The 19,135-nt window shown below is 43.4% G+C and overlaps 1 protein-coding gene across 1 annotated transcript; it reads right to left on the bottom strand.

The window, feature by feature from the left end:
* Nucleotides 1-1,071: 1,071 nt before the first annotated feature.
* Nucleotides 1,072-9,280, bottom strand: SERPINB1 (serpin family B member 1). Its single transcript, XM_075531607.1, has 7 exons — nt 9,120-9,280; nt 7,779-7,955; nt 6,684-6,821; nt 6,039-6,156; nt 4,834-4,976; nt 4,583-4,750; nt 1,072-2,024 (listed from the first exon to the last, which is right to left on the bottom strand). The coding sequence occupies exons 2-7, from the start codon at nt 7,944-7,946 to the stop codon at nt 1,620-1,622; spliced, it is 1,140 nt and encodes a 379-aa protein (XP_075387722.1). The 5' UTR covers nt 7,947-7,955; nt 9,120-9,280; the 3' UTR covers nt 1,072-1,619.
* Between the last annotated feature and the right edge of the window lie 9,855 nt (nt 9,281-19,135).

The raw sequence follows: 19,135 nt of genomic DNA, 5'->3' as shown, positions 1-19,135 counted from the left end.
CTTCTCAAAGTAGAATTGCCCAGAATGACATGAAGGGAGTGAAGCCAGCCTTCGGGGACTTTATTTGCTGATGGGTCACAGCTAAAACTGAGAAGAAGCAGCTTCGCACATCTATCAATAATTGAAACTTGGGACACGCAAAGTATGAAGCTCAGATAATCAGAAGCAATCCTGATTCTGAATCATAACCAATTACTACTCCGCATTGCCTGCTGGTGTAATGTTGGGTCTGCCTTATGGTTAGCGCCTGCAGATAAATGGGAGCAGGGTCTTGGTTTTGACTTTGCTTCCACCAACAGGTGAAGCTAGAGGTGCTCAGACACCACCCGGGTGACAAATTTGCAGTCTCTTGTGCTCTTTTTTTTTGCATTGTCCATCCTGGTTTCTTTCTGGAATCTATTATGGGTCGTTTCTTCTGGCCTTAGAATTTATACATCATCTTTTTAGGTATTTTCCAATTTGATGTTAAATCATAGCTCTGGAGCTGTTAGTTTGTTGCTTAGAGTTCTAGAATTTCTATTTCATTTTCAGTATGAGGCGTTAAGGACCCGTCCACAGGAGTAGCTTGACAAAGACCTGAAAGCCATCGCATTGCACAAGCCTATCCCATTGTCAGGACAGCATCATACAACACACGCCAAGAGCCTCTATCAGGCCACACTAAGTGGAGCTGTCTTAACAGTGACTCTTTGCACCCACTTGTTTGGCTGTCTCCCCTCTGTTTTCGTCTTGAGCTCTCTTGACTTCTGCTGTCATAAAACACCAACTTCTGGCTACACTTGATCCCACACAAACTCTACACACAGGCAGAAGATAGGAAAAGAGAAGAGTGATTGGACGCTTTGACCCAGGTGGCCCTTTAATTCACTAGTTTAGAAAACAGAGGATAGAACAAGGCAAGCAAAGACTGCTTCAAAACAAACACGAGGGTGCAGATTAATGGCAATGGAACAGAGAGGTGGAAGTTGTGAGAGTGCTGAGAATGGTCACACATGATGAAGAATGCCATCAATTTCACTGAATGGAAACCTCAACTGCCCTGCAAACCTGCTCCCTAAACAAAATACAATATTATTTAAACGTCACGAAATATCATTTACTATTTCACCAAAGAGACAACAACATATTACTTAAAAACAAAAAGGGACCTAGTAGATTACTCATTCTATAAAGAGACCCAGCTGTCTTCGTAGCCCAGGTCCTTGATCAGGCGCCCCTTCTACACTCCAATGGAATGCCTATGTAGGGCTGTCATCCACAGCCGGTGTGTATCAATCAGTTTCAAAAGCCCAACCCATAAAATAAATCATCGTACTTTTGGGCTCTCCGATAGCTGTCAGGAAAGAGTTGGATCCATTCCTTTTTATTGATTTATTTGAATTCATTGTATTTTCATATAAAATCAATCACTAGAGTTTTGCCACATAAGAGAGGCGAATAGATTCCAATGTTCAGTGAAAGGGTTAAGCATAGAAAGGAAATTCAAGATTTGTTTCTGAAGAGTGAACCGTTACCATTGAAAACATAGACAAGGGCTGTGTCGCGCAGTGGAGAGTGCATTGGGTTTCCAAGAAGAAAGACAAGAAAACTCCAGGCCAGACCCCGTTTCTCCATGGTCTCTACGGAGAAGAGAAACGGCCGAGAAACAGCACGCTCTTTGAGGTATTGTGTCGGATAAAGAAAAGGAATGGGTGGTCGGCCTCGAAAGTTTCCTCTGGCAACAACATGCAGAAAGTGGCAATGCCTGCCGTGGCGGCCGCTGCCTCGGTGCCCTCCTCGTTTATTTCCACGAAGGACTTATGGATAATTTTGGATATATAAAGATCTTTGACTCCTGACATGCCAGACAGATCAGCCTTATTACTGCTAAAGAGATCCTGCAAACCCAGCTGGGCTAGGTAGGAGTTGAGGTTGTAGTTCTCTTCTAACTTGAACTTGGGCAAGCTGACATTGACTTCAACACGACTCAGGTTCTCAGGACTGGTCCACTCATTCAGTTTTTCCAAAGTCAATTGTTCCTCAATCTGGAATAAGAATGAAGACAAACTGGAGGTGAATTACATCTTACATAATATTATCAAGTATAAAGCATTATTGGGACTAGTATTTACATGAGTAAATACAAAATATCAGTTGCCTAAATTGTTTCCTTCATGTTTTGTGCCAAATCTGATTCTTTGGGGTGGATCTAATTAACTTCTGGTAATGGGTAATATTATTGATAACAGTTGAGTCCCAAGTCATCAAAGGCCCTGTGGACATCAACAATTCCTGGGTCATTGTGGATTTTCTACTTGGCAAAGTGGTGCCAGGGGAACTTTTAAAGTCTTCCTTATTCTGAAGTCCTTTGGCGTTATGGTAACCTGTAAACCTCGGTGGAGCTGAGGAAGTCAGCTGTAAGGACTTTAGTCCCAAATGAAAATTTTAGAGACAGAGATGATGAGCTAGATCTAGATGCTTATCCAAAAGGGGGACAATAAGAGTGTCCTCCTCATAGCGTTGTTGGGAGCATGTAATAAATCAACAGAGGGGAAGGCGGTATACAATAAGAGAGTCGTCAGCAAAGACAAAGGAAAAACTGAGAGGAAGTACAAGAGTCAAAGGCAACACAGGAAAGCACAATTACACCCACAATCCTGCAGTAACAATAATCTCCGAATTGATACATGCATATAGACACAAAGTAAACAGGTGTGGGATGCAGAATGGGGCAATTACCCAGGGACCCATGAATCTATTCTAGTTCTGACAGGATATTTCTACACATGTAGTATTTATCTATGTGGCAATTCTATCCATGAAGATAATACAGTACACAGGGTCACAGCCATGAAAACATCCGGGTCATAAGCGAGCACCTTGAGGCAGTAAGTTGCTGGACCTGGAACTCAGGACTATAGTTTGGGGAAGCACAAAGGTCAACTGACATAGCAAAGTCCACAGAGATATTTTTACATCGTATTTTGGTGAATGGTACCTGGAGTCTTAAAAATCTGTGAATGACTAATTAAGGTGAAACTATTGGACTTTCCCCATCCAGAGCAAAGAAGAGTGAAAGAAAACCTCATGAAAACAAGCAGCCCAGTGAACCACGTGATCCTCAGCTTCCATGATGCAGAGACCAGAAGAGCTAGTTGGTGCTCAGCTAACACTGCCAACTAGGAAAAGCTCCCCAAAGGATCCCCTGAGAAGGTCCTAGATAGAGTGTAAGAAACTTATGCAATAAAACCCCAAATCAATAAGGAGTCCTTGTCTACTGTTTGAATAGAGACGAGTGGAACTCCCAAACACCTTTTGGATCTAGAAGTAAACTCCCCTTGTGGCTCAATTTTCAGCCAAACAACCAACAGATTTGTGAGCGGGGAAATAACAGGAAGGAGGTGTTCACATCTCCAAATAATCAACCAGTTGAGATCAAAAGGGCAGCGTTTTCCCAAGGACAAATTGCAGAAGGATTAGAAAAGGAGGAATGAAAATGGGAAACACAGGGGCAAAGTGGGATAAATGAGGCTTCATTGTAGGAATTACAATCAATACCATGAACTAAAATGTGTCTGCATTGTCAAATGGAAACCTTATTTGCTCTGTAAAACTTCACCCAATTCACAATGGAAAGGGGAATTAAGTAAACTGGCACCTGTAAAGTGCTTGGAGTACCGAGTGATACTTAAATGTAAGCTATTATTATAACTGCTATTATTGTCAACATAGAATAAAATCATCATTCTTCTCAATGGGGACAACTCTTATCATGAGGCGAGAGATGTTCCCTTCACGATCAGAGACAATACAAACACAGAAATATAATGGAAAGAAGCAATAAAAATAAAATGGAAGGAAAAAAATATATCATGTACAAATTTTAATACATGCTCTACAAATGCAAGTGACTAATAATTAGATCCTTTCCTAATAGCAAGTATGGTTGGATAAAAACATATCACAGGCCGCGGACAATACAGAAAAGTGGCAGTCTTCACAGTTTGACCCATTTCTAGCCCTGGCAAGAGATGTCATCGATTTTGATCACATAATGGAAAGCGCATGTAAAGTTCATATTAGGAACAGGCTTAACTGTCAAGCTACCATGACACATGAGACCTTTTATCACGAAGCTTTGGAAATTTAACTCATGGCCTATATGGAGTGTAGCAAGGATGCATAATAAATCACAGAACTTTGTCGTACCGTGATGTAATATGTAACATTGTATATTATCATGTATGTTTTGGGTTACTGTTTCCTTTTTGTTTGCACCCCTCAGGGAAACAATGCTTCAGAGTTGATGCCAGAGCTACGTCCTGTAAGCAGCTGGTACTTGATGCTGCCTGGAACATGGATCTCTCCATGCTTGCCACCATGCAGTTCTATAGCATTTGCTACACATCTTTCTTGAAACCCTAAACTTAGGGCTTTGCAGTAGTAACTGTAGATGGGCTAACTTCGAAGGAATCACAAAGAACTGGCAAGAAATCATGGAACAGCATCAGTTAACACTGATCAAGCACTCCCCAGTGGTAAATACAGGAGCAATTAGTATATCAGAAGGCAACATGATCCATGAAGTCCAGGAATACATTACCTTCCTCAGGCCTGTGGAGTCATCCTCAATGTCATCCGGCAGCAGGATGACCATGCTGAGGTCGTTACCTTCGTAAGGCAATTCTAGCACACGACACTTTAGTTCCTGGATGTAGCCAAATGGGTATTTGTTCTTCTGATGCATCATTTCCACTTTTTTGGTGTCTTTCTGAACAAGGGAAAAGGCACAGCACTCCAATTAACCATGTTTTTTAGAGCAAGAAACAGTCCTTGAGAATCACTTTGCCTTACCTTATTTATTCTGAATGTGGCATCCGTTGTGGCTTCTTCCATGAATTTGTTCTTCCAGTTGCCTTTGAAATAGATGGCATTCACCAACACCAGCTTAGTCATGCTGCCAACTACCCCCGCAGCCAATAATTCTGGGATTTTCCCTGGAAAGATAAAGCAATATTACATTTGAAAAATTCACATGTTGGAATTCCAAACTTGAACCCACCTTGTTCTGTCATTAAAATGCAATTCAAACATCTATCTTTTGTCTTAATTGTCCCCGAACATGGGATTCAGTTAGGAATCTTGACACATGTGTCATCAATAAGTCAACTTGTGAGGCACACTGGTGCGTTGCACATCCATCCCTTGTGAAAAACAACACTTAAAAACAAATCTGTACTAGAGCTTCAAGTAGGGCAAGGGTCCCTTTCTAGTCGTGTGGTCCATGATGGGTCTTGTTTATTGAATGGTGTTTGTTTTTCAAGTTAAAAAGGAATAAAAAAGTTTTCAATAACAAGTGAATCGCCTCTTCAAATCTGCTAAGTTGGCTCTCACAGAAACTCAGAAACTCACAGCCACTGAATCTATTCTGACTTGTCATTCCCTTGTATAGTGCCTCTCACAGTAAAAATGGTAACAAATGTACAAAAGTTACAACACTGAACAAGGGCTCTGCCCATGGATCTGGTGCAGTTCCTCTTATGGGAGCCAAGCAGTCTGTAAGTGCCCTGACCCATAAAAAAATGATGCTGGAAGAGAGACTGACTAAATTGGTAAATTGAGCCAGAAGAAGTCATTCCCCACCCTAAATACTTCCTTTATTTGGCAAGATGTTGTCAAATAATAAAGTTTGTGATTACTGCTTCAGACTTCTTTTCATATAGATATTAAATACATTTGGCTAGAGTTGGATTTTTTAACACTTCTCCCTTTTGTTTTATAAATAATATTAGCTTATGGTTTCAAAATGTCACTTGGCAGAACTTGGCGGGGAAAGAGCTATTTTATTTACATTGGAGTGAAATAGTCACTTTGGTAAACTTCTAATATGTGGAAGCTTTCTAGGAAAGAAGGTAGGACAGAGTTCTCATACACATCCTGCTTTAGGGCAGAGAGCAGGTCTGGGTAGGATGGGTAGGGAGGGTGGATAAAAGAGAGTGAGGAAATGCAGGTGGGAATGATGCAAAGATGCTGCACAAACAGCTCTCTCCTTCCCTTACCTTCGGTCTGGTCTTTGACCCACTTATTTATCTCCTCCCTGGCTGTCTCAGAGGCATGCTGGAAATCCACACTGGCCAAGTCGGCCCCGTACATTTTCTGAGTTGACGTCAAGAACTCCTGCACACAGACAGTGAACGAGAGAAAGAGAGAGAGAGAGAGAGAGAGAGAGAGAGAGAGAGAGAGAGAGAGAGAGAGAGAAATAGCTGCACATCATACTGAAATGGCTTTCTAAAGTCCTTCGGGGTGACAGAAATCTTCGTAAAATGCTAACTGCCAGCAACATTTTACCTTTATGCTTCTGTAGGCTTGGTGGCATTCTTTTCATAAAGACCTCCGAGTAAGGTATTCATAAATGAGCAAATACTGCCTGTATTTCAATGTGGTTAAAGTGAATCCAGGGCCCATTGTCCCGTTGCCGGGACTGTGGCATATATCCACCGATCACCTAGCAGGAATCTCCTCTGCACCCTGCTTTCCTCCTGCCCCCCCTTGCCTGCAGGTTCTCCTCTCAGATCACCATCAGCCCCAAATGATAGAGAAATGGAATGCTTTTAAATGCCTCTAAGCCGACTCTGCTCCTGCGATGAAGCTAAACAACCCACACTCTCGATTGGGTGTAAGAGTGCGCCACCGGAAGTACTCACGGGAAGGAAGTGATAGCTTTTCTCGCCGTATAACCTGTTAGCAGTTTTCAGAATGTAGGCGGCACCACGCTTGTTGATGTCCGCATTCAGACTCTGGAACCTGGAATGGAGCTCCTTCACCGCATCAAAGTGGAATGTCTAAAGGAACGAAAGCATGCTTTGGAGGACCACTGATTTTGAAATAACAATGGGGATTAGTGGTGTTTGGAAAGCCAGGCGTTTTTGTTATTAATAATGATGATTCCTACAGTTGTTATGAATTTTTCATTAGGGAACAAAGAATATAAACTATATGTAACTTTGTGAGACATGTTTCTGTTTCGACATCACCTTTTGTTGAAATTATATTCTGCAAATATGACGGGCTAATAAGAGATGTAAAAAGAGTAATTATGTCTCACAAAGCTATGGATACATGCTTTTAAAGAAAAACACAAGTGGATGTCCATGTTCATATTACATATCCTATGTATTTTTTTGAGTCTCAGGAATAAGTAATAAAAATGATTAGCAATGCAGGAATACAAAACTACTATACACACTGAGCTTTTTTAATGGCTTATAAGTAACTCACTTATTTTAATATTACAGCTTAAAATTTAGATTTCTGGCAAAAGTTTAATTTCCCATAAGTATCAACTATACATAAAGAGATCTTTTATGATTTTACTATGGCTGAGCTACTCCTTACTTTTAAGACACGATGAGCAAAACTACAGCTGAACAGAGTCCATGTCATTCACTGAGAGATGAACTGTTTGCATAGCTTTATGATCAGCCCAGCAGTATTTAATCTGTCTGAACAGGTCCTTCCAAGGGCCACACCACTAGCTTCTCCACCATAGTGTGTATACTATGTCACATCACTCTTGGGATGAGAAAATTTGTTATAATATCCTATCAGAACCAATATATTAAAAAATTATTTTCAGGACAGCATGTTCAATCCTGCTGAAAGGCAATGTTATGTCACAGGTATTATTTATGAGTAACATTGTATCACACGCAAAGCAGAAGCCAGAAAGCTAAGGAGCTGTTGGAGCTACCAGAAGGCGGTGAAGAGGTCACCCAGGAGACAGGTTTTGCCTTGCTGACCTTGGACAGCTGTGCGGCCGTGTTGCCCTGGGCCCCCAGGAGGATCATGGCCATTGCTGAGGAAATGCTGTAGGGGGAGAAGAAGATGTTGCCGGTCGAATTTTTCTCAGTCAGGCTTTGGAACAGGTCCAAAGCGAAGTTGGTGTTGGTGGCGCTCAGCTGCTCCATGGTCACGGACTAGGGTAAAGAACAGAGGCCTGAGTTGCCACTCTGGCGTTGGGTCTTCGGTTCATCCTGTCTCCATGGCCCCAAGCTCCCCGGAAACATGCATTTTCTCCCCTTTCACTCAGCGGGGCAAGAACCCCATCTTTCCCGCACACCCATGCTGCCGCAGGTACCCAGGCTAGACCTAGGTGTCTACAGGGCTCCGCCCCTGTCCCAGCTCCTTGGGCTCTTGCGCACTTCAGTCGGGTCACAAGCATCCTGCTGACCCCTTGGTTTGGGGCCGTGATATATTTGGGTAATGTATACATTGTCCAGGAGCCCTGATGGCCTAGTGGTCACGCCCTGCGAACGGTTAAGTCGCCTGTTTGAAGCCCCAGCTGCTGGGAGGAGCTTTCGACTCCTGCAGAGAGCTCCGGCCTAACCACGGAGGGCGGCTCTGCTCTATCGCCCTTTGGCAGTGAGTCAGCGTGGTTATTCCTTGTCCCAAAGTAATCGGAGATAAGAAGGTATTCGTTCGGAAACAGGTGTCTACTATACCGAACAGGAAATCCTGGCAAATAAATCTAATTATCCTCCTGGTTGGGAGCTGTTCGTGAACCCTTAGCGGTGCAGGATTTATTAAATAAGTAAAACAGACAAAGCCACCACAGCATCGAATAAATTCTGACTTTTACGGAGCCTAGAGAAGCGGGCAGGGAGCCTCAACTTACCCCCGTGGAGCAGCTGGTGGGTTCAAACCGCCACCCTTGCCATTGGCAGCCCAGTGCCCAACCCAGCATGCCACCGCAGCCTCAGAGTGCCGCCTGGATCCCATAGTGCTAGAGTGGCGACTAACTGGCCCCGGCCTCTCACGCACCGGTGGGTGCTCTGAGCTGCGGGTGGCTGAGACAGCGGCGAGGGGCCAGAACGGGGCGCGGGCTGGGGGGCGAAGCGCGCTGGCAGCGGGCACTGGGTTCCCCTCCCCCCACCCGCTCCTTAGCGGGCAAGTGGCCCAGGCTGGGCCGCGGGGAGGAGGGTGCTCCTGCGCGAAAGCAAACAGCCAGGCCTCCAGTTTCGGTTTGTGCCTCTCTCGGGACGCCAGCCCTGGCACCCCTCCTGCCACCCCGCCGGCTCCGCTGACGCTCGCAGTCAGGTGCCCGGCCCCTCCCGGCGCGCTGGCCCCCGGCCCGGCTTTACCTGCGGGAGGACTCTCGAGGCTGGGTGAGGACCGAAGGAAGTAGGGGAGCCTTATAGCGCTCGGCGCAGCGGGGTGGGGCCGCCCAGGGCGTGTCTGGCCCGAAGGCTTTCTCCACAGTGTTGACGCAGCGCCGTGGCTGGGATCCTTCCCGACAGCCAGGCTTCCAGGGAACTCTGCCTCCCACTCAACTGCCCGCAAACATCTGACAGTTCCCGTCTTACTAAAGGACCAAATGACCCAAGAGGTCGAGGTGTGTCTCCTCTGAGAGGACGCGCTCTTCTCCTCTGCATCCGGCCTGGATTCCCAACTCTGCTTTGGGTGGAAGCAAATTTGGGGCGGCTTATTGTGCCCTAGAGGGTCCTCCGGAGGCCGAATAGACTCGGCGGCTGTGAGTTTGTTTTGCGTGGCACGGGGAAGACAACAGGTTTCAAAAAACATCCTGGGCACATACCCATGTATACCTGACTTTGGGGTACCAAAGTGCTCTCAGCCGGATCTCCCTTCACAGGTAAAGAGACCGCCCCCATGCTAAGCAGGCCAGCTTACCCGGCCCAGAGCATGGATAACTCCTGCTGTGTGCAAAAGGCCATTCTTAGCCATGATACTAAAATTTAGACTAACCACTTTCTCCCTGTAATGCCAAAATGATTACTGTTGAACGATAAAGCCAATAATGTTGCGAGGGATGTTTTTTTTTTCTTTTCAAACGTTTGGGTATGTGATTTTATCAAAATATATAATATTTAAAAGGGTGAAATAATTGTGGATTCATGAAATGTCTCACCTCTTTCTGGCAAACCTCATCATGTAAGGAGGACAGAGATTATCCATGGGTTTATTAGCATGGATCAGAGTGCAAATGGATTCGTAGACTTTAATGAGTCCGAGAACTTGTGTATGATTAAAGGGGGCAAGGAAGATCACTGTCGTGTTGATAAAAATACTCTCCACAGTTAAAACAAACAAATAAGAGTTTAACAACGGAGACCCATAACCAAAGGAAGTATGGGCGCTAAAGCTCCAGGAGGAGCGGGATGGGGCCTCCCCAGGGCGTGTCTGCCCACCCCCCCCACCCCCCAAGACTTTCTCCCTGACGACTTCCTGGTTGTTGGCGCTGAGGGCTGTGGCTGCGATCCTAAGATTTAGACTAACCACTTTTAGTTCCTGGAATAAAGAAAACAACCTTCATGGAAAGACAGTCATAGTAGGTTGAAGTGGTTTGATCATTCCAAAGCGCCTAGAAGTCCAGGCTCGGGGCTTTGTTCTTTGGTCACCTTTTGCATTCCATCACCCAGAGCTAAGCAGCCATCTCATTGGCCTCCACTAAGAGGCCTCGGAAACCCTGTGCAGGCTGCTGTAAGTTGGAATTGACTTGATGGCACTGAGGTTGTTTGGCTCTAAGAGGCCTATGGGAAAAAGCAAGGGTGAAAGGCAGTCCTAGGTGCTTGTTAAATAAAAACGAGTAAGTACCTAGTAAGCCAAGATGTTGTTGTCAGGTGCCATTGAGTTAGTTGTGATTCAGCGATCCTGTGTACAACAGAACGAAACTGCCCAGTCCCACACTATCCTCACAATGCTCGAGCCCATTGCACAGCCACTGAGTCAGTCCATTGTGTCTATGCCAACTCATAGCACCCCTATAGGACAGGGTAGAATTGCCTCTGTGAGTTTCAAAGGCTGTTACGCTTTATAGGAGTAAATCCTGACAATTGTTCCTGTACTTGAGCCCATTGCTGCAGCCACAGCTTCATACCATTGTCCTGAAGACCTTCTTCTTTTCGATGTGCCTCAACCTTACCAAGCATGCTGTTCTTGTCCAGGGACTAGTCTCTCCTGACAACATGTCCATAGTATGTACGCGGAAGTCTCATCATCCATTCTCTAAGGAGCACTGTGGCCATACTTCTTCCAAGAGAGATTGGTTTGTCCTTTTAGCAGTCCATGTTACTTTCAATATTCTTCTCCAGCACCACAAGTCAAATGCATCCATTTTTCTTTGGTCTTCTTTATTCATTGTTCAATGTTCACAGGCATATGAGGCCATTGAAAATACCATGGTTTGGGTAAGACATCTTAGTCCTCCAAGTGACATACTTGCTTTTGAATACTCTAAAGAGGTTTTGCACAGTAGATTTGCCCAATGCAAGAGCTCATTTGATCTCTTGACTGCTGCTGCCTTGAGCAGTGATTGGTTTCCCAAGAATGACAAAATCCTTGACAACTTCAACCCATTAATCATGATGTTTCCCATTGGTCCACTTGTGAGGATTTGGGTCTTATTTACATTGAGTCATAATACAAACTGGAGGCTGCAATCCTTAATCTTCACCAGCAAATGCTTCAAGTTCTCCTCACTTTAAAAGGCAAGCAAGGCTGTGTCATCTGTGTATCACAGGTTATTAATAAGTATATTTCTCAGCAAATAATCAGAATGAACAAGTATAGTGAGAGGATACAACCCTGCTGCATACCTGTCCTGATTTTAAACTTGCGGTATTCTCTTGTTCCATTTTCACAACTGCCTCTTGATCCATGTACAAGTTCCCCATAAGCACAATGAAATGTTCTAGAATGTTCATTATTTTCAAGATGATTGTGGTAGTTACATAATCTGCTGTCCATTTGGGATTTGAGGGGATTAAGAGTGAACGGGTGGAGTCTATCTGTCAATCAGTCCTAGCCAATGTGACCTCTGTGTGGGCATGGCCTCCTGAGAATTCTGGGAACTCCTTATTTCCTCCTTGGAGGTGGAAGACAATTTCTCTGCCCACTCCCTTTGAAACTCTCTAAGACTCAAGACTCATTCCCTGAGAGACACTCTACTGACAAGACACATGGCACTATGTTGATAGAACCCATGCCCTGAGAACTGAAGGAGCCACATGGAGACCCTGCCAGTGCTGAGATGCTTCCACCACTACTGGATACAAAAGACTTAGCACCCACTGGCTTGTGATCTTCCTGCACTTGGCATCATTACATTTGTTCCGTGAGTCTGAAGAGGACTTTATAGATTGGTATTAGACATATGGGCTAATATCAGATTTATGGACTTGATCTGGATTGGGCTGGGATGCTTTCTTAATATGCATTTACTCTTTGATATAAAGCTCTCATATATATATGAGTGTCCTGGATTTCTTTCTTTAGTCAACCTGGACTAACACAGTTATCCATAGTTTGTTATGATACATACAGTCAATGCCTTGGCATAGTCAATAAAGCACAAGTAAACATCTTTTTGGTAATCTCTGCTTCCAGTCAAGATCCATCTGCAATGATATTCCTTGTTCCACATCCTCTTCTGAATCCCCAGCAGCTCCCTATCAATGTATAGTTGCAACCAGTGTTGGATAATCTTCAGGAAAAGTTTACTTGCATGTGATAGCAATGCTATTGTTCTATAATTTGAGCATTCTGTTGGGTCACCTTTCTTTGGAATGGGTACAAATATGGATCTCTTCTAGTTAGTTGGTTAGGTAGCTGTGTTCCGAAATAAGGGCTTCTAGAGCCTCTCCAGCCTGTTGAAATATTTCAGTTGGTATTACATAATTTCCTGGAGACTTCCTTTGGCTAATGCTTTCAGTGCAGCTTTCAGTGAATTGCATCCTTCCGCATCATTGGTCCTGGCTCATATGCTACCTCTTGAAAGGATGGGATGTCTATTAGTTCTGTTTGGTACAGTCACCCTGTATGTTCTTTGGATGCTTCCTGCATCATTCAATATTTTTCCCACAGAATCTCTCAATATTGCAACTTGAGGCTTAAACTTTTTCTTGAGTTCGTTCAGTTTAAGATATGCCGGTTGAATGTCTTCCCTTTTGGTTTTCTAAGTCTAGGTCTTTTCACATTTCATGATAATATTTAGCTTTGTCTTCTCAAGCTGTCCTTTGAAGTTTTCTACTTACCTCTTTGACTTCGTCATTTCTTACATTGACTCTGGCTATTCTACAATTAAGAGCAAGTTTCAGACTCTCTTCTGACATTCACTTTGGTTGTTTTTCTTTCGCTTTGATTTGCTCTGACTTTCTAATGATTCTTTGCTTTGTTCTTGAATGATGTTCTTGATGTCCCCCCACAGTCACAGGGTCTTCTGTCATTAGTGCTCAATGTAGAGACTCTGTTCTTGCCATGTTCTCGAAATTCAGCTGGGATAGACTCAAGGTCATTGTTGGCGTTAGTGGACTTTTTTGAATTTTCTTCAGCTTCATACATCACTAGAAGAAATGATGTATACATGCAATCTCAAGTGTGCCCTTTTCAAATAATATATGTCGGCAGAGGACATTCTACACAGGCCTCACCAGTGCACCAGTCTTCATTCCAAAAGTTTTCTCTTCTCTTCACATAGACGTTCTCCTCTGCCACCAGGGGACCTTCACACTCATTTTCCCCCAATATGGGGAGCTACTGCTGGTGGAGGGGCTACGGGAGCGCTTCTGAGAAGATGATCTCTTCATCTTCTGCCTCTGGGCAGAGTATACAGAGAGTGGCAATCAATATCCCTCCCCACCTAGGACATTCTCATGCCATGATATAACCAGTTCCTGTCAAGTCAAGTCAAACCCAGATGTGTCAGAGTGCAATGGTGTTTGGAAGTACTTTCAGCAGTGGATTTTTTTCTTGGAAATAAATCACTAGGTCTTTCTTCTGAGGAACTTCTGGGTAGACTCCAACATCCAACCTCTTGAATAGTCGAGTGTGTTAACCATTTGTACCACCCAAAGACTCTCATCAGAATCAAACTCAGTGCCATCAAGTTAGTCTGACTCACAGCAACACTATAGCCCAGATGAGAACTGCCCTTGTGTTTCTGAGGCTCTAAATCTTTTTTTTTTTATCATTTTATTGGGGGCTCTGTTAGTCTGGGTACTTTAGAAAAACAAATACACAGAAACTCATATGTATAACAGAGAGTTTTATATAAATGTTAAGTGCGCATCAAGAAAACATCCCAACCTAGTGCTGCCCAAGTCCACAAGTCCAACATGAACCCATATGTCTGACACCAATCCACAAAGTCCTCCTCCATCTCATAAAACAGACGCAATGATGCTGACTGCAGGAGGAAAGCTGAGTCACTGAACGTATAAACATTCCAGTGCTGCCAGGGGTCTCCACATGGCTGCTCCAGCACCCAGGGCTGCATTGGGGTAGGTCCATGTGTTTCTCCTCAGGGATGTCTTGCAGGAAGTTAGCCTTGGCAGCTGAAGCAGGGAACTGGCTAAGGCAGCTGCACCCTGGTCTGACCATCAGAAAGCAACAGACCAGAGAACTAGATAGGCAAGGCTCCCTGAGCCATTTGTTCCTACACCCTTCAATTAACCCCACATGTGTTTATTGGCCAGGCTGACACAATAAACTAACTACCTCAGGGACTCATACAATTCTTATCACAATCCACACAAATATCCCTTGTGTCAAGCACATTTGTACACTTCTTGCCATCATAATTCTCAAAATATTTGCTTTCTACTTGAGCCCTTAATATCAGCTCCTCATTTCCCCCCTTTCCTTCCCATTCTCCCTCCCTCATGAACCCTTGATAATTTATAAATTATTATTTTGCTATATCTTGCCCTGTCTGACGTCTCCCTTCACCCACTTTTTTGTTGTCCATCCCCCAGGGAGGAGGTCACATGTAGATCCTTATAATTGGTTCCCCCTTTCCAACCCACCCTCCCTCTGCATTCTCAGTATCGCCACTCAAACCACTGGTCCTGAAGGGATCATCTGCCCTGGATTCCCTGTGTTCTGGTTCCTATCTGTACCAGTGTACATCCTTTGGTCTAACCAGACTTGTCAGGTAGAATTGGGATCATGACAGTGGGGGTGAGGAGGGGGAGGGAGAAGCATTTAGAAACTAGAGGAAAGTTGAATTTTTCATCATTGCTACATCACACCATCTGGCTCGTCTCCTCCCCTAGACCCCTCTGCAAGGGGATCTCCAGGGGCCGTGATCACACCTCATGATCACACAGGCTGGTGTGCTTCTTCCATGTGTCTACCCCACCTTTCCTCCACCCTCCAGGTATCCCCACTCTCACCACTGGTCCTGAAGGGGTCATCTATCCTGGATTCCCTGTGTTTCCAGTTCCTATCTGTACCAATGTACATCCTCTGGTTTGCCAGATTTGTAAGGTAGAATTGGGATCATGATAGCGGAGGAGGGAAGCATTTAAGAACTACAGGAAAGTTGTATGTCTCATCATTGCTACCCTGCACCCTGACTGACTCGTATCCTCCCCACAACCCTTCTATAAGGGGGTGTCCAGTTGCCTACAGATGGGCTTTAGGTCTTCACTCTGCACTCACCCTCATTTTCAATGATAGAGACAAGGGAGTAATAAGTGATCCAAAATTAATGGCAAGGAGGGTGTGAGAGGCCTGGTAGGGATTCATCAAGGGCAATGTAACCAAGAGAAATTACTGAAACCAAAATGAAGGCTGAGCATGATAGTGGGACAAGAGGAAAGTAAAAGGAAATAGAGGAAAGAACTAGGAGACAAAGGAAATTTATACAGGTCTAAATACAGGCATGTACATATGTAAATATATTTATATAGGATGGTGGGGAAATAGATCTATATGCATATATTGATAGACTTTGTATTAAGGCAGCAGATGGACATTGGACCTCCACTCAAATATTTACTCAATGCAAGAACACTTTGTTGTATTAAATTGGCATTACATGATGCACACCTTCCTGACACAATCGCTGAAGATAAATGTGTGCATAAGCAAATGTGGTGAAGAAAGCTCTTGGTGCCCAGCTATCAAATAGCATTTGGGGTCTTAAGGCTTGCAGGTAAACAAGTATCCATCTAGCTCAGCAGCATCAAAGCCCATGGGAAGAAGCAAACCAGCCTGTGTGACCACGGGGTATAGAAGGGACCAGGTATCAGACATCAAAGAAGAAAAAATCATATCAGTGGGTGCACACCTTCTCGATATGATCACTGAAGACAAAAGTGTGCATAAGCAAATGTGGTGAAGAAAGCTGATGGTGCCTGGCTATCAAAAAATATAGCATCTGGGGTCTTAAAGGCTTGAAGGTAAACAAGCAGCCATCTAGCTCAGAAGTAACACAGCCTACATGGAAGAAGCACACCAGCCTGCGGAACAACAAGGTGTTGAAGGGGTCAGGTGTCAGGCTCTAAATCTTAATGAAAGCAGAAAGTTTTATCTTTCTCCTGTCATTCTGTGATAGTAAAGAGAGAGATCATTCTCCTAAGTGGTTATCTTCATTATTCTCTATTATGAACATTCAAAATCCCAGCTAAAATCTTGAGGGGTTTTTTTTCTGTCTTCCTTAGTAATTTTGAATTACTGCATGTGTTTTCTGGGTTGATGAAAGAAACAAATGCATAGAGAATAAAAAAATGTTTATATACAGGAGCAATTGAGTATTGAGAAAACATCCCAGCCCAATCCAGAGAAAGTCCATAAGTCTGGTATTAGTCCATATGTCTGATACAATCTGTAAAGTACTCTTCAGAATCATAAAACATATGCAATAACACCGAATGCAGGAAGAACACAGGCCAGTGGTTGGGAAGTCTTCTGGATCCAGTGGCATTGTAATCATCTCAGCACTGGCAAGTGTTTCTATGTAGCTTCTCTGGCTCCAGAGGTCTGGTTGCATCAGGGTAGGTCCATGTGGCTTCTCCAGCTCCTGGGCGTAGCGCCATGTGTCTTGTCAGTAGAGAATCTCTCAGGGAGTGAGTCTTGTAAGTAGAGTCTCCAAGGGAGTGGGCAGAGAGTGTGAAGTGTCTGCTGCCTTCAAGGAGGAAAAACAGGAGTTCCCAGAGTTCTCAGGAGAAGGCCATGCCCACACAGAGGCCTTATTGTTTACATCTTGATTAACAGGCCAGACTCCACCCCTTGACTTGTAATCCTTTCAAATTGACACCAGATTATGTAACTACCACACTGTAATTTCCTGTTCTGTTTTAATAAAATTGAAGCTTGGTGGAATTATAATTTTCACAATATTAGTCTATAAATATATGTGATTCTAATAAAAAATTATTTTTACTTTTTATTAAATAAAATAAATTGATCATAAACAACAGAATAGTTAACAAGAACTTCATCAATTGGGAACATTTAAACTGTAAACATCATAGAGGAAAGAATTAGGAGGCAAAGGACATTTACAGAGGTTTAAATATAGGCATATACATATGTAAATATATTTATATGTAACGAGAGGATATATTAAGAATGAAGGTAGTAGATGGACATTGGGTCTCCACTGAAGTACTCCCTCAACACAAGAACACTTTGTTCTAATAATCCAACATACTGTGATGTTCACCTTCATGACAAGATCACTGAAGACAAAGTGGGTACATAAGCAAACGTGGTGAAGAAAGTGGATGGTGCCCGACTATCAAAAGATATAGTGTCTGGGGTCTTAAAGGCTTAAAGATAAACAAGCGCCCATCTAGCTGAGAAGCAACAAAGCCCACATGGAAGAAGCACACCAGCCCATGTGATCATGAGGTGTCAATGGGATCAGGTATCAAGCATCAAAGACCCAGAACAAAATCATACCAATGTGAATGGGAAGGGAGGCCATGGAGTAGAGACCCAATGTCCATCTGTAGACAATTGAATATCCCTTACAGAAGGGTAACAAGGAAGATATGAGCCAGTCAGGGTGCAGTATAGCACCGATGACGCATACAAATTTCCTCTAGTTCTCTAGTTTCCCCAGTATCATCGCATGAATTCTACAAGTCATACTAGACCAGAACATGTACACTGCTACAGATAAGAGCCTGCAACATAGGGAATCCAGGATAGATAAAACCCTCAGGACTAACAATGAGAATAGAGGTACCAGGAGGAAAAGGGGAAGGTGCAGGGAGAACGGGGGAATTGATCACCAGGATCCACATAGAACCCCTCCCAGTGGAATGAGCAACATAAAATTGGGTGAAGGGTGACAGAGGATGAAGTAAGATAGGAAAATAATAATCTAGAATTTATCAAGGGTTAATGAGGGAGGGAAGGCAGGTGAGGGAGGGGGTAAAATAAGGAGCTGATATCAAGGGCTCAAGTAGAAAGAAAATGTTTTGAGAATGATGATGGCAACAAATGTACAAATGTGCTTGACACAAAGGATGAATGTATGCATTGTGATGAGAAGTAAGAGCGCCCCAGTAAAAGTATTTAATAAAAAAATTAAATAAAGACTATAAAAGTCAGGTCTGTATGTTAAGAGTGTCATTATCATAATTAAAAGAGAGATAAGAAAGTAACTTGATATTTAGCTGTACAATTTGTTAAGCTTGTTTAAAAAAACTATTTATAACATCTTCAAACCACCTGAAAAAGCATCTATCATTAATCTTTCCTATAAAAAAGGAGATGATATGGCAATGAATACATTTGGATTCTGGACTGCGATTGTCAGTGATAAGATTATCCTGGGGAGGCTTAAATGTTTGGATCTCAGAAAAAAACTAAAAAAGAAAAGGAAACACTCAAGGTTCTTATTTATTCTAATTTAGATCAAACAGTGTTAAAATTTCAGCCTTGTAATATAACTTCCTCCTCCAGAGGGCCAACTTCCCTTGCTCCAAATAGAGATTTCTAGCAACTCTGTGGAGAAACCCACCAACTGTCACTTGTACATGATGAGAACACTCATGGAATTCTCCTTCGGTCCAATGTGGTTCCCCTTAGACTCCGAGACTATCGAAAGTTTGCATAAATGGAGTTTTCTTTTACAACTATACAGGTAAACATTCTGTCAGGTTCTCAACACTAACTCAAAAGAAAAGACACACACACACACCTATAAATGTAGACTCTGAGGTCCTCAAATGTCAAGCCAGAAGTGGCTTTAGAGGTCATCTAGTTGTCTGTTTCACAGGTGAGAGCAAGAATGGCAAAGTGACTCAGCTTTCCACGTTGACAGTCAGGTGGGGACTTTTAGCTCTCAGTCAAAGGCTCTCTTTCCTTGTCTTACGGAGTGTCAAATTGTCAAGTTCGGGTTTAT

Source organism: Tenrec ecaudatus, chromosome 1, assembly GCF_050624435.1.
Source record: "Tenrec ecaudatus isolate mTenEca1 chromosome 1, mTenEca1.hap1, whole genome shotgun sequence".
NCBI lineage: Eukaryota > Metazoa > Chordata > Mammalia > Afrosoricida > Tenrecidae > Tenrec > Tenrec ecaudatus.
The sequence above is the reverse complement of the archived record's forward strand: the minus strand, read 5'-3'. Positions and strand labels throughout refer to the sequence as shown.